At 64.5% G+C, this 13,327-nt stretch overlaps 1 protein-coding gene across 1 annotated transcript in view; it reads left to right on the forward strand.

Annotated features, from left to right (window-relative positions):
* Nucleotides 1-13,327, forward strand: part of LOC139233061 (neurogenic locus notch homolog protein 1-like) — a 79,760-nt gene that overhangs the window by 60,528 nt on the left and 5,905 nt on the right. The window contains exons 6-10 of the mRNA XM_070863581.1: nt 1,229-1,462; nt 4,873-5,028; nt 6,445-6,630; nt 8,790-8,903; nt 12,107-12,220. Of these exons, the coding sequence (XP_070719682.1) occupies nt 1,229-1,462; nt 4,873-5,028; nt 6,445-6,630; nt 8,790-8,903; nt 12,107-12,220 (804 nt within the window). The remainder of the gene's footprint in view (nt 1-1,228; nt 1,463-4,872; nt 5,029-6,444; nt 6,631-8,789; nt 8,904-12,106; nt 12,221-13,327) is intronic.

The following is a 13,327-nucleotide window of genomic DNA, read 5'->3' on the forward strand; positions in this document are numbered from 1 at the left end:
GCCATGGGTTCCCGGGGTCGGGGGTTCCCGGGGTCGGGGGTTCCCGGGGCCATGGGTTCCCAGGGTCGGGGGATCCCGGGGCCATGGATTCCCAGGGTCGGGGGATCCCGAGGTCGGGGGTTCCCAGGGTCGGGGGATCCCGGGGCCATGGGTTCCCAGGGTCGGGGGTTCCCAGGGTCGGGGGATCCCGGGACCATGGGTTCCCAGGGTCGGGGGATCCCACGGTCAGGGGTTCCCGGGTCGGGGGTTCCCGGGATCAGGGATTCCCGGGGTCGGGGGATCCCGGGGCCATGGGTTCCCAGGGTCGGGGGTTCCCAGGGTCGGGGGATCCCGGGGCCATGGGTTCCCGGGGTCGGGGGTTCCCACGGTCGGGGGTTCCCGGGATCGGGGATTCCCGGGGTCGGGGGTTCCCGGGGTCGGGGGTTCCCGGGGCCATGGGTTCCCGGGGTCGGGGGTTCCCGGGGTCGGGGGTTCCCGGGGCCATGGGTTCCCGGGGTCGGGGGTTCCCACGGTCAGGGGTTCCCGGGTCGGGGGTTCCCGGGATCAGGGATTCCCGGGGTCGGGGGATCCCGGGGCCATGGGTTCCCAGGGTCGGGGGTTCCCAGGGTCGGGGGATCCCGGGGCCATGGGTTCCCGGGGTCGGGGGTTCCCACGGTCAGGGGTTCCCGGGATCGGGGATTCCCGGGGTCGGGGGTTCCCGGGGCCATGGGTTCCCGGGGTCGGGGGTTCCCTGGGTCGGGGGTTCCCTGGGTCGGGGGTTCCCGGGGCCATGGGTTCCCGGGGTCGGGGGTTCCCGGGGCCATGGGTTCCCGGGGTCGGGGGTTCCCACGGTCGGGGGATCCCGGGGCCATGGGTTCCCGGGGTCGGGGGATCCCGGGGCCATGGGTTCCCGGGGTCGGGGGTTCCCGGGATCAGGGATTCCCGGGGTCGGGGGTTCCCGGGATCGGGGGATTCCCGGGGTCGGGGGATCCCAGGGTCGGGGGATCCCGGGGTCGGGGGATTCCGGGGTCGGGGGTTCCCGGGGCCATGGGTTCCTGGGGTCGGGGGATCCCGGGGTCGGGGGTTCCCGGGGCCATGGGTTCCCAGGGTCGGGGGATCCCAGGGTCGGGGGATCCCGGGGCCATGGGTTCCCATGGTCGGGGGTTCCCGGGTCGGGGTTCCTGGGTTGGAGGGTTAGTCGAAGGCTGACTGACGGTGATGCGAGCTGTTTGGTCCTGCCGCCCCCCAGGCCAGTTCTGTACTGACGATGTGGACGAGTGCCAGCTCCAGCCCAATGCTTGCCAGAACGGTGGGACCTGCCACAACACCAACGGCGGCTACAACTGCGTCTGTGTCAACGGCTGGACCGGGGACGACTGCAGCGAGAACATCGATGACTGCGCCATCGCAGCCTGCTACAGCGGGGCCACGTGTCACGATCGCGTCGCCTCCTTCTACTGCGAGTGTCCCCACGGCCGAACCGGTAAGCACCTCTGACCGTCCGCCACCTCTGACCTGTCAGTGTGAGGAGGTGCACACTGCTGGGGAAATAATGGTCTAAATGGAGTGAAGGAGCAGAGGGATCTGGGAATAGATTCAGATCACTAAAAGTAGCGATGCAGGTTAACAAAGCCCTAAACAGCAAACCAGGCACTGGGGTTCATTTCAAGAGGGATAGAATTCAAAAGCAGGGAAGTTGTGCAAAACTTGTATCGAACCGAGGTTGGACCACACTTGGAGCACTGCGCACAGCTCTGGTCTCCATGTTATAACAAGGATAGAGGCACTGGAGAGGGTGCAAGAAAGATTTACAAGGATGATATCAGAACTGAGAGGTTATAACTATCAGAAAAGGCTGGGGCTCTTTGCTCTCGAAAAGAGAGAAGGCTGAGGGGGTGACCTGATAGAGGTCTTTACAATCATGAAGGGGTTTGAGGGGATAGACTTGGAGAAGATGCTTCCATTTGTGGGGGAGACCAGAACTTGGGGGCCATCAGTACAAGACAGTCGCTAATAAACCCAACGGGGAATTCAGGAGAAACCTCTTTGCCCAGAGAGCGGTGAGAATGTGGAACTCGCTGCCACAGGGAGGGGTTGAGGCGAATAGTATCGATGTATTTAAGGGGAGGCTGGATAAACACACAGGGGAGAAGGGAATAGAGGGATATGGTGATGGGGTGAGAGGAAGAGAGTGGGAGGAGGCTGGTGTGCAGCACAAACCCCGGCAGTGGGGCTGAATGGCCTGTTTCTGTGCTGTACATTCTGTCAACATTAAAGGTGAGCTGGGTGGCTAGTGGAGAGGGGGGATGTAGGGGTCTGGGACCGGGGCGGGGCCATGGGATTGGGACAGTGTCGGGCAGAGGGTGAACCCAGCGGGGCCTGTCTGGGGTCCAGGGGCCTGTCTGGGGTCCAGGGGCCTGTCTGGGGTCCAGGGGCCTGTCTGGGGTCCAGGGGCCTGTCTGGGGTCGAGCGGCCTGTCTGGGGTCGAGCGGCCTGTCTGGGGTCGAGCGGCCTGTCTGGGGTCGAGCGGCCTGTCTGGGGTCGAGCGGCCTGTCTGGGGTCGAGCGGCCTGTCTGGGGTCGAGCGGCCTGTCTGGGGTCGAGCGGCCTGTCTGGGGTCGAGCGGCCTGTCTGGGGTCGAGCGGCCTGTCTGGGGTCGAGCGGCCTGTCTGGGGTCGAGCGGCCTGTCTGGGGTCGAGCGGCCTGTCTGGGGTCGAGCGGCCTGTCTGGGGTCGAGCGGCCTGTCTGGGGTCGAGCGGCCTGTCTGGGGTCGAGCGGCCTGTCTGGGGTCGAGCGACCTGTCTGGGTCCCGGGGCCTGTCTGGGTCCCGGGGCCTGTCTGGGTCCCGGGGCCTGTCTGGGGTCCCGGGGCCTGTCTGGGGTCCCGGGGCCTGTCTGGGGTCCCGGGGCCTGTCTGGGGTCCCGGGGCCTGTCTGGGGTCCCGGGGCCTGTCTGGGGTCCCGGGGCCTGTCTGGGGTCCCGGGGCCTGTCTGGGGTCCCGGGGCCTGTCTGGGGTCCCGGGGCCTGTCTGGGGTCCCGGGGCCTGTCTGGGGTCCCGGGGCCTGTCTGGGGTCCCGGGGCCTGTCTGGGGTCCCGGGGCCTGTCTGGGGTCCCGGGGCCTGTCTGGGGTCCCGGGGCCTGTCTGGGGTCCCGGGGCCTGTCTGGGGTCCCGGGGCCTGTCTGGGGTCCCGGGGCCTGTCTGGGGTCCCGGGGCCTGTCTGGGGTCCCGGGGCCTGTCTGGGGTCCCGGGGCCTGTCTGGGGTCCCGGGGCCTGTCTGGGGTCCCGGGGCCTGTCTGGGGTCCAGGGGCCTGTCTGGGGTCCAGGGGCCTGTCTGGGGTCCAGGGGCCTGTCTGGGGTCCAGGGGCCTGTCTGGGGTCCAGGGGCCTGTCTGGGGTCGAGCGGCCTGTCTGGGATCGAGCGGCCTGTCTGGGTCCCGGGGCCTGTCTGGGGTCGAGCGGCCTGTCTGGGGTCGAGCGGCCTGTCTGGGGTCGAGCGGCCTGTCTGGGGTCGAGCGGCCTGTCTGGGGTCGAGCGGCCTGTCTGGGGTCGAGCGGCCTGTCTGGGGTCGAGCGGCCTGTCTGGGGTCGAGCGGCCTGTCTGGGGTCGAGCGGCCTGTCTGGGGTCCAGCGGCCTGTCTGGGGTCCAGCGGCCTGTCTGGGGTCCAGCGGCCTGTCTGGGGTCCAGCGGCCTGTCTGGGGTCCAGCGGCCTGTCTGGGGTCCAGCGGCCTGTCTGGGGTCCAGCGGCCTGTCTGGGGTCCAGCGGCCTGTCTGGGGTCCAGCGGCCTGTCTGGGGTCCAGCGGCCTGTCTGGGGTCCAGCGGCCTGTCTGGGGTCCAGCGGCCTGTCTGGGGTCCAGCGGCCTGTCTGGGGTCCAGCGGCCTGTCTGGGGTCCAGCGGCCTGTCTGGGGTCCAGGGGCCTGTCTGGGGTCGAGCGGCCTGTCTGGGGTCGAGCGGCCTGTCTGGGGTCGAGCGGCCTGTCTGGGGTCGAGCGGCCTGTCTGGGGTCGAGCGGCCTGTCTGGGGTCGAGCGGCCTGTCTGGGGTCGAGCGGCCTGTCTGGGGTCGAGCGGCCTGTCTGGGGTCGAGCGGCCTGTCTGGGGTCGAGCGGCCTGTCTGGGGTCGAGCGGCCTGTCTGGGGTCGAGCGGCCTGTCTGGGGTCGAGCGGCCTGTCTGGGGTCGAGCGGCCTGTCTGGGGTCGAGCGGCCTGTCTGGGGTCGAGCGGCCTGTCTGGGGTCGAGCGGCCTGTCTGGGGTCGAGCGGCCTGTCTGGGGTCGAGCGGCCTGTCTGGGGTCGAGCGGCCTGTCTGGGTCCAGCGGCCTGTCTGGGTCCCGGGACCTGTCTGGGGTCGAGCGGCCTGTCTGGGGTCGAGCGGCCTGTCTGGGGTCGAGCGGCCTGTCTGGGGTCGAGCGGCCTGTCTGGGATCGAGCGGCCTGTCTGGGATCGAGCGGCCTGTCTGGGATCGAGCGGCCTGTCTGGGTCCCGGGGCCTGTCTGGGGTGGAGCGGCCTGTCTGGGGTCGAGCGGCCTGTCTGGGGTCGAGCGGCCTGTCTGGGGTCGAGCGGCCTGTCTGGGGTCGAGCGGCCTGTCTGGGGTCGAGCGGCCTGTCTGGGGTCGAGCGGCCTGTCTGGGGTCGAGCGGCCTGTCTGGGGTCGAGCGGCCTGTCTGGGGTCGAGCGGCCTGTCTGGGTCCAGTGGCCTGTCTGGGTCCAGCGGCCTGTCTGGGTCCCGGGACCTGTCTGGGGTCGAGCGGCCTGTCTGGGGTCGAGCGGCCTGTCTGGGATCGAGCGGCCTGTCTGGGGTCCAGCGGCCTGTCTGGGTCCAGCGGCCTGTCTGGGTCCAGCGGCCTGTCTGGGTGCAATATTCCCCCCCGTTGATCCTCTCCGCGGTTGCTGTTCTGCAGGGCTGCTGTGCCACCTGGACGATGCGTGTATCAGTAATCCGTGCCACGAGGAGGCTAACTGCAGCACCAACCCCGTCAATGGCAAGGCCATCTGCACCTGCCCCGCCGGCTTCTCTGGGGCCGCCTGCAAACAGGACGACGATGAATGCTCGCTGGGTAAGGAGCAAACCCCCCCCCCCCCCGCACCACCCTCCCCCCCCCCCCCCCCGCACCACCCTCCCCCCCCCCCCCCGCACCACCCCCCCCCCCCCCGCACCACCCCCCCCCCCCGCACCACCCTCCCCCCCCCCCCCCGCACCCCCCCCCCCCCGCACCACCCTCCCCCCCCCCCCCCCGCACCACCCTCCCCCCCCCCCCGCACCACCCTCCCCCCCCCCCGCACCACCCTCCCCCCCCCCCGCACCACCCCCCCCCCCCCGCCGCACCACCCTGCCCCCCCCCCCGCACCACCCTCCCCCCCCCCCCCCCGCACCACCCTCCCCCCCCCCCCCGCACCACCCCCCCCCCCCCCCCGCACCACCCTCCCCCCCCCCCCGCACCACCCTCCCCCCCCCCCCCCCCCGCACCACCCTCCCCCCCCCCCCCCCCCGCACCACCCTCCCCTCCCCCCCGCACCACCCTGCCCCCCCCCCCCCGCACCACCCTGCCCCCCCCCCCCGCACCACCCTGCCCCCCCCCCCCGCACCACCCTGCCCCCCCCCCCCCGCACCACCCTGCCCCCCCCGCCGCACCACCCTGCCCCCCCCCCCGCACCACCCTGCCCCCCCCCCGCACCACCCTCCCCCCCCCCCCCCCCCGCACCACCCTCCCCCCCCCCCCCGCACCACCCTGCCCCCCCCCCCGCACCACCCTCCCCCCCCCCCCCCCCGCACCACCCTCCCCCCCCCCCCCCCGCACCACCCTCCCCCCCCCCCCCCCCCTTCCGCGCCACACTTCCTTCTCCTCGTCTTTCTCGCGTCACTGCCTCGCCGGTGCTGTGGGACACCAGTCTCTCTCCCTCTCTCTCACCTCTGAGTCAGAAGGTCGTGGGTTCAACCCCCCACTCCAGAGACTTGAGCACAAAATCCAGGCCGACACTCCCGGTGCAGTACTGAGGGAGCCCCGCACTGTCGGAGGGGCAGTACTGAGGGAGTGCCGCACTGTCGGAGGGGCAGTACTGAGGGAGCCCCGCACTGTCGGAGGGGCAGTACTGAGGGAGTGCCGCACTGTCGGAGGGGCAGTACTGAGGGAGCGCCGCACTGTCGGAGGGGCGGTACTGAGGGAGCGCTGCACTGTCGGAGGGGCAGTACTGAGGGAGTGCCGCACTGTCGGAGGGGCAGTACTGAGGGAGCGCCGCACTGTCGGAGGGGCAGTACTGAGGGAGCGCCGCACTGTCGGAGGGGCGGTACTGAGGGAGTGCCGCACTGTCAGAGGGGCAGTACTGAGGGAGTGCCGCACTGTCGGAGGGGCAGTACTGAGGGAGCGCCGCACTGTCGGAGGGGCAGTACTGAGGGAGGGAGTGAGGGAAGTGTGTGTGGTGTTGCCTGTCTGCCTGTTTCCGTCTCTCTAAATCTCCCTGGCGATCTCCCGCAGGCTCCAACCCCTGTGAGCATTCGGGAAAGTGCATCAACACGCTGGGCTCCTTCGAGTGTCAGTGCCTCCCCGGCTATCACGGCCCTCGGTGTGAGCTGGACTTCAACGAGTGCATGTCCAGTCCCTGCCAGAATGATGCCACCTGCCTTGACCTGATTGGGAAGTTCCAGTGCATCTGCATGTCCGGTAGGTACAGGTACCCACGGATCGAGGGACAGGGGCAGTGTGGGTACAGAGGGGGGGAAGTGTGGGTACAGAGGGGGGGAAGTGTGGGTACAGAGGGGGAGAAGTGTGGGTACAGAGGGGGAGAAGTGTGGGTACAGAGGGGGAGAAGTGTGGGTACAGAGGGGGAGAAGTGTGGGTACAGAGGGGGAGAAGTGTGGGTACAGAGGGGGAGAAGTGTGGGTACAGAGGGGGAGAAGTGTGGGTACAGAGGGGGAGAAGTGTGGGTACAGAGGGGGAGAAGTGTGGGTACAGAGGGGGAGAAGTGTGGGTACAGAGGGGGGAAGTGTGGGTACAGAGGGGGGGGGCAGAAAGCAGACAGTAACGATGAAAGGTTGTTTATCAGACCGAAGGGACGTGTTCAGGACTCGGTGTTGGGACCACTGCTCTGTTTGATGTATATTAATGACCTGGACGTGGGTATTGTAATGTATGCACCTGTGAGTATGCTCACAGGTTAGCCAGTCACGTGATGTTCACAAGACTCAATAAAACCCCGGCCAGTTAGGTTCAGGGGATTCACGATGAGGCAGGTGGTTGTGAGCCTGGTGGATGAACAGGTAATGTGTAATGTGATTGTTAAATAAACCAACTAGTTCTTAATAGCAATGTGTTGCAGGTACACAGGGCATAATTTCAAAGTTTGCTGATGACATGATAAGCATAGTAAACAGCGAGGAGGATGGTAACAAGACTTCAGGAGGACAGAGCCAGGCCGTTCAGGGGTGATGTGGGGAAGCAGTTCTTCACACAAAGGGCAGTGGGAATTGGGAACTCTCTCCCCCAAAACGCTCTCGGGGCGGGGGGTCAATTGAAATTCATAGAACTGAAATGGATGGATTTTTGTTGGGTAAGGAGGGATATGGAAACAAGGTGGGTCATCATCATCATCATAGGCAGTCCCTCGGAATCGAGGAAGACTTGCTTCCACTCTAAAACTGAGTTCTCAGGTGGCTGAACAGTCCAAACGGGAATTACAGTCTCTGTCACAGGTGGGACAGACAGTGGTTGGGGGAAGGGGTGGGTGGGGAGTCTGGTTTGCCGCACGCTCCTTCCGCTGCCTGCACTTGTTTTCTGCACGCTCTCGGCGACGAGACTCGAGCTGCTCAGCGCCCTCCCGGATGCACCTCTTCCACTTAGGGCGGTCTTTGGCCAGGGACTCCCAGGTGTCGGTGGGGATGTTGCATTTTATCAGGGAGGCTTTGAGGGTGGTCCCTGTAACGTTTCCTCTGCCCACCTGGGGCTCGCTTGCCGTGTAGGAGTTCCGAGTAGAGCGCTTGCTTTGGGAGTCTCGTGTCTGGCATGCGGACAATGTGGCCCGCCCAGCGGAGCTGATCGAGAAGGTAGGTACGAGGGTACAGGTCAGCATGGATGTGACTGAATGGCTCGAGGGGCTGACTGGCCTCCTCCTGTTCCTGTCGATGTGAGGGAAACAAAGACATTTTTTGCTGTTGCAGTTTCTGACGTGGAAAAGGGGGAAGTGAGGATTCCGATAGTTCCCTGAGAAACTCCGCAACTGGAGACCAGCAATGTTTTGTCCTGTCCGCCCCGAATCCCCAAAACATGGAGCAACAAACAACGACCAAGCTCCAGCTTTCACAGCTGTTTGGGAGGAGAGAGTTCCAGATTTCTTTGGAACAGATGAGGCTGAGGGGAGACCTTATTGAGGTGTATGTAATGATGAGGGGCCTGGATAGAGTGGATAGGAAGGACCTATTTCCATTAGCAGAGGAATCAACAACCAGGGGTCAGAGATTTAAAGTAATTGGGGGGAGGTTTAGAGGGGATTTGAGGAGAATTTTTCTCACCCAGAGGGTGGCGGGGGTCTGGAACTCACGGCCTGAAAGGGTGGTAGAGGCAGAAACCCTCACCACATTTAAAAAGTACTTGGATGAGCACCTGAAGTGCCGTAACCCACAGGGCTACGGACCGAGAGCTGGAAAGTGGGATTAGGCTGGGTAGCTCTTTGTCGGCCGGCGCGGACACGATGGGCCGAATGGCCTCCTTCCGTGCCGTAAATTTCTTTCCATTTCCCCTACCCTTGGTGTGGGAAAACCGCCCAATTCTCCCCGCACTGATATGCCGGGCAGAAACGGTTAATTCTGTGCGTTTTAAAATTGCAGGATACGAGGGAATCTACTGTGAAATTGATACCAATGAGTGTGGCAGTAATCCGTGCTTAAACAAGGGCACTTGTATCGACAAAATCAACGAGTTTGAGTGCAAATGCCCCTCAGGTAGGTGCCAGTGATCGATAAACCGCGCCCCCCTGCCTGGTCTGTGCTGTGAGCAAGGCCACAGAGTAATCTCGGCCTACGGGCAGGCTTAATATACCGAGGCAAGGCCTACTCTTCCCTCCCATCCTCCTGCCCCTGGGACAACCAGGATTACTCCTCGATAAGCTCACAGCAACTGAAATCCAGGGAGGGAAAATAATATCATCGTTAAAAAAAATCAAGTCTATTTATTTCTCTGATGAAGAACAGCGGGACCCAGAGGTGTCTGTGTTGGTCACCCCCGGGGCATGTGCACTATGGGACACTCAGCCGCTCACCCTTCCTGACTCGCTCCCTTCATTCTCCCGAGTGACTCATGTTCCCCACATTCATTCCCCCTCCCCACACCCCCCCACCCCTGCCCCTCCGCTCGCCCTCAGCGCACACTGACTCTCTTGGGGTATGGGTACCACACACACATACTCTCACTGGGGTACGGGTCCCACACACACTGACTCTCACTGGGGTACACTTCCACACACACTGACTCTCACTGGGGTACGGGTCCTACACACACTGACTCTCACTGGGGTACGGGTCCCACACACACTGACTCTCACTGGGGTACAGGTCCCACACACACTGACTCTCACTGGGGTACGGGTCCCACACACTGACTCTCACTGGGGTACGGGTCCCACACACACTGACTCTCACTGGGGTACGGGTCCCACACACACTGACTCTCACTGGGGTACAGGTCCCACACACACTGACTCTCACTGGGGTACGGGTCCCACACACTGACTCTCACTGGGGTACGGGTCCCACACACACTGACTCTCACTGGGGTATGGGTCCCACACACACTGACTCTCACTGGGGTACGGTCCCACACACACTGACTCTCACTGGGGTACAGTCCCACACACACTGACTCTCACTGGGGTACAGTCCCACACACACTGACTCTCACTGGGGTATGGGTCCCACACACACTGACTCTCACTGGGGTACGGGTCCCACACACACTGACTCTCACTGGGGTACGGGTCCCACACACACTGACTCTCACTGGGGTACAGGTCCCACACACACTGACTCTCACTGGGGTATGGGTCCCACACACACTGACTCTCACTGGGGTACTGGTCCCACACACACTGACTCTCACTGGGGTACAGGTCCCACACACACTGACTCTCACTGGGGTATGGGTCCCACACACACTGACTCTCACTGGGGTACTGGTCCCACACACACTGACTCTCACTGGGGTACTGGTCCCACACACACTGACTCTCACTGGGGTACAGGTCCCACACACACTGACTCTCACTGGGGTACGGGTCCCACACACACTGACTCTCACTGGGGTACGGGTCCCACACACACTGACTCTCACTGGGGTACTGGTCCCACACACACTGACTCTCACTGGGGTACAGGTCCCACACACACTGACTCTCACTGGGGTACGGGACCCACACACACTGACTCTCACTGGGGTATGGGTCCCACACACACTGACTCTCACTGGGGTACAGGTCCCACACACTGACTCTCACTGGGGTACGGGTCCCACACACACTGACTCTCACTGGGGTACGGGTCCCACACACACTGACTCTCACTGGGGTACGGGTCCCACACACACTGACTCTCACTGGGGTACAGGTCCCACACACTGACTCTCACTGGGGTACGGGTCCCACACACACTGACTCTCACTGGGGTACAGGTCCCACACACTGACTCTCACTGGGGTACGGGTCCCACACACACTGACTCTCACTGGGGTACGGGTCCCACACACACTGACTCTCACTGGGGTACAGGTCCCACACACTGACTCTCACTGGGGTACGGGTCCCACACACACTGACTCTCACTGGGGTACAGGTCCCACACACTGACTCTCACTGGGGTACGGGTCCCACACACTGACTCTCACTGGGGTACGGGTCCCACACACACTGACTCTCACTGGGGTACAGGTCCCACACACTGACTCTCACTGGGGTACGGGTCCCACACACACTGACTCTCACTGGCGAGGGGTTGAGGGGAGGGGGAGACGATTGCTGAACAATCTGAGCGTTGCTGAATACAGTGACGGTTTGAGTGGTGTGTGGGGCGACAGGGATTGAGCAGCTGTGGTGCAGGGACGCTGCTTGTCAATAGGCCGGTGTCAGTGCAAGGTCAGAACTATTCAATGCCCCACTCTCAGTAACCATGGAGCCCCAGCACATCGCTGGCAAATGCTGGCATCCAGCAACTGCATCGAGGCGGCGTTTTCCCGCAGGAACACACACCCAGCACCCCGCACCCAGCACCCTGCACCCAGCACCCCGCACCCCGCACCCCGCACCCCGCACCCCGCACCCTGCACCCTGCACCCCGCACCCTGCACCCTGCACCCCGCACCCTGCACCCTGCACCCTGCACCCCGCACCCCGCACCCCGCACCCCGCACCCCGCACCCTGCACCCCGCACCCTGCACCCTGCACCCCGCACCCCGCACCCTGCACCCTGCACCCCGCACCCTGCACCCCGCACCCTGCACCCCGCACCCTCACACTCACACTCTCACACCCATACACACTCACACACAGACTCACACACACACACACACATGCACACACTCACTCACACACCCCCCCGACACACCCCCTGACGCTCACCCCCCTGACACTCTCACACCTACTCTCACGCTCGCACATTCCCACACCCACACACAAGCTCACTCACATTCACTCGCTCACACACTCACGCACACTCGCGCGCACACACACACACCCGCACTCCCTCCCTCACACTCGCCCTCGCTCACTCCCTCTCGCGAGCCCCCACTCCCCCTCACGCGCCCTCACTCCCCCTCACGCGCCCTCACTCCCCCTCACGCGCCCTCACTCCCCCTCACGCGCCCCCACTCCCTCTCACGCGCCCTCACTCCCCCTCACGCGCCCCCACTCCCCCTCACGCGCCCCCACTCCCTCCCGTGCACCCCCACTCCCTCTCACGCGTGCCCCCACCCCCCCCTCTCACGCGCGCCCCCACCCCCCCTCTCGCGCGCCCCCACCCCCTCGCTCACTCACTCACTCACTCACACTCACCTCCCTTCATACCCCCTTTCCACCCTCCGTTTTCTGGGACCCCCCCCCTGGCGTTCCACACCCCGTGCAATTTCTCCCCTGACCAGTGGGTGTGTTTGATTCTCCAGGATTCGACGGGAACCTGTGTGAGATCGATATGGACGAGTGTGCGAGCACGCCCTGTCACAATGCCGCTCGGTGTGTCGATGGACCCAATAAATATCATTGTCAGTGTTTGGAAGGTCAGTCCAAGCCACCCCTTCCCTCCCACTCACCTCTCCCTCCTTCTCTCCCTTCCCTCTGCTCCTCCGCCCACCTTCCCTCGCTCTAACTCATTCTCTCCTCATCCTCCTTCTCTCTCTGTCCTTCCCTTCATCTGATGCTGTGCTGACGATCACAGTCCCACCTCATCTCACTCCCTCTTGATTCCCTCCTCCATCTCCCTCATGTTTGGAGGCTGGGCCTGTCCTGTCTCTCCATGCCGAGCTCGCCACCCGAGTCTCTCACCTCAATAACCATCGAACTTGCTTCTCTCCTTGGTGTCAGAATGTGATTCTCTGAACTCACCGCAACAAGAAACTCGCTCGTGATCAACACGCGATCCGAGAGAGAGTGTGTGGACCCTTTCCTCTCTCTCTCTCTCTCTCTCTGTCTCTATCCCTCTCCCTTTCCCTCTCCCTCTCCCGCTCGCTCTCCCGCTCGCTCTCGCTCTCGCTCTCGCTCTCTCTCCCCCCCTCTCTCTCCCCCCTCTCTCTCCCCTCTCTCTCTCCCCCTCTCTCTCTCCCCCCCTCTCTCTCCCCCCCTCTCTCTCCCCCCCTCTCTCTCCCCCCCTCTCTCTCCCCCCCTCTCTCTCCCCCCTCTCTCTCCCCCTCTCTCTCTCCCCCTCTCTCTCTCCCACTCTCTCTCTCCCACTCTCTCTCTCCCACTCTCTCTCTCCCACTCTCTCTCTCCCACTCTCTCTCCCCCCCCTTTCCCCTCCCCCTCTCTCCCCCTCTTCCCCCCCTCCCCTCTCTCTCCCTCTTCCCCCCCTCTCTCTCCCTCTTCCCCCCTCTCTCTCCCTCTTCCCCCCTCTCTCTCCCTCTTCCCCCCTCTCTCTCTCCCTCTTCCCCCCTCTCTCTCTCCCTCTTCCCCCCTCTCTCTCTCCCTCTTCCCCCCTCTCTCTCTCCCTCTTCCCCCCTCTCTCTCTCCCTCTTCCCCCCTCTCTCTCTCCCTCTTCCCCCCTCTCTCTCCCTCTTCCCCCCTCTCTCTCCCTCTTCCCCCCTCTCTCTCCCTCTTCCCCCCTCTCTCTCCCTCTTCCCCCCTCTCTCTCTCTTCCCCGCTCTCTCTCCCTCTTCCCCCCTCTCTCTCCC

Source organism: Pristiophorus japonicus, chromosome 20 (genome assembly GCF_044704955.1).
Source record: "Pristiophorus japonicus isolate sPriJap1 chromosome 20, sPriJap1.hap1, whole genome shotgun sequence".
Taxonomy (NCBI): domain Eukaryota; kingdom Metazoa; phylum Chordata; class Chondrichthyes; family Pristiophoridae; genus Pristiophorus; species Pristiophorus japonicus.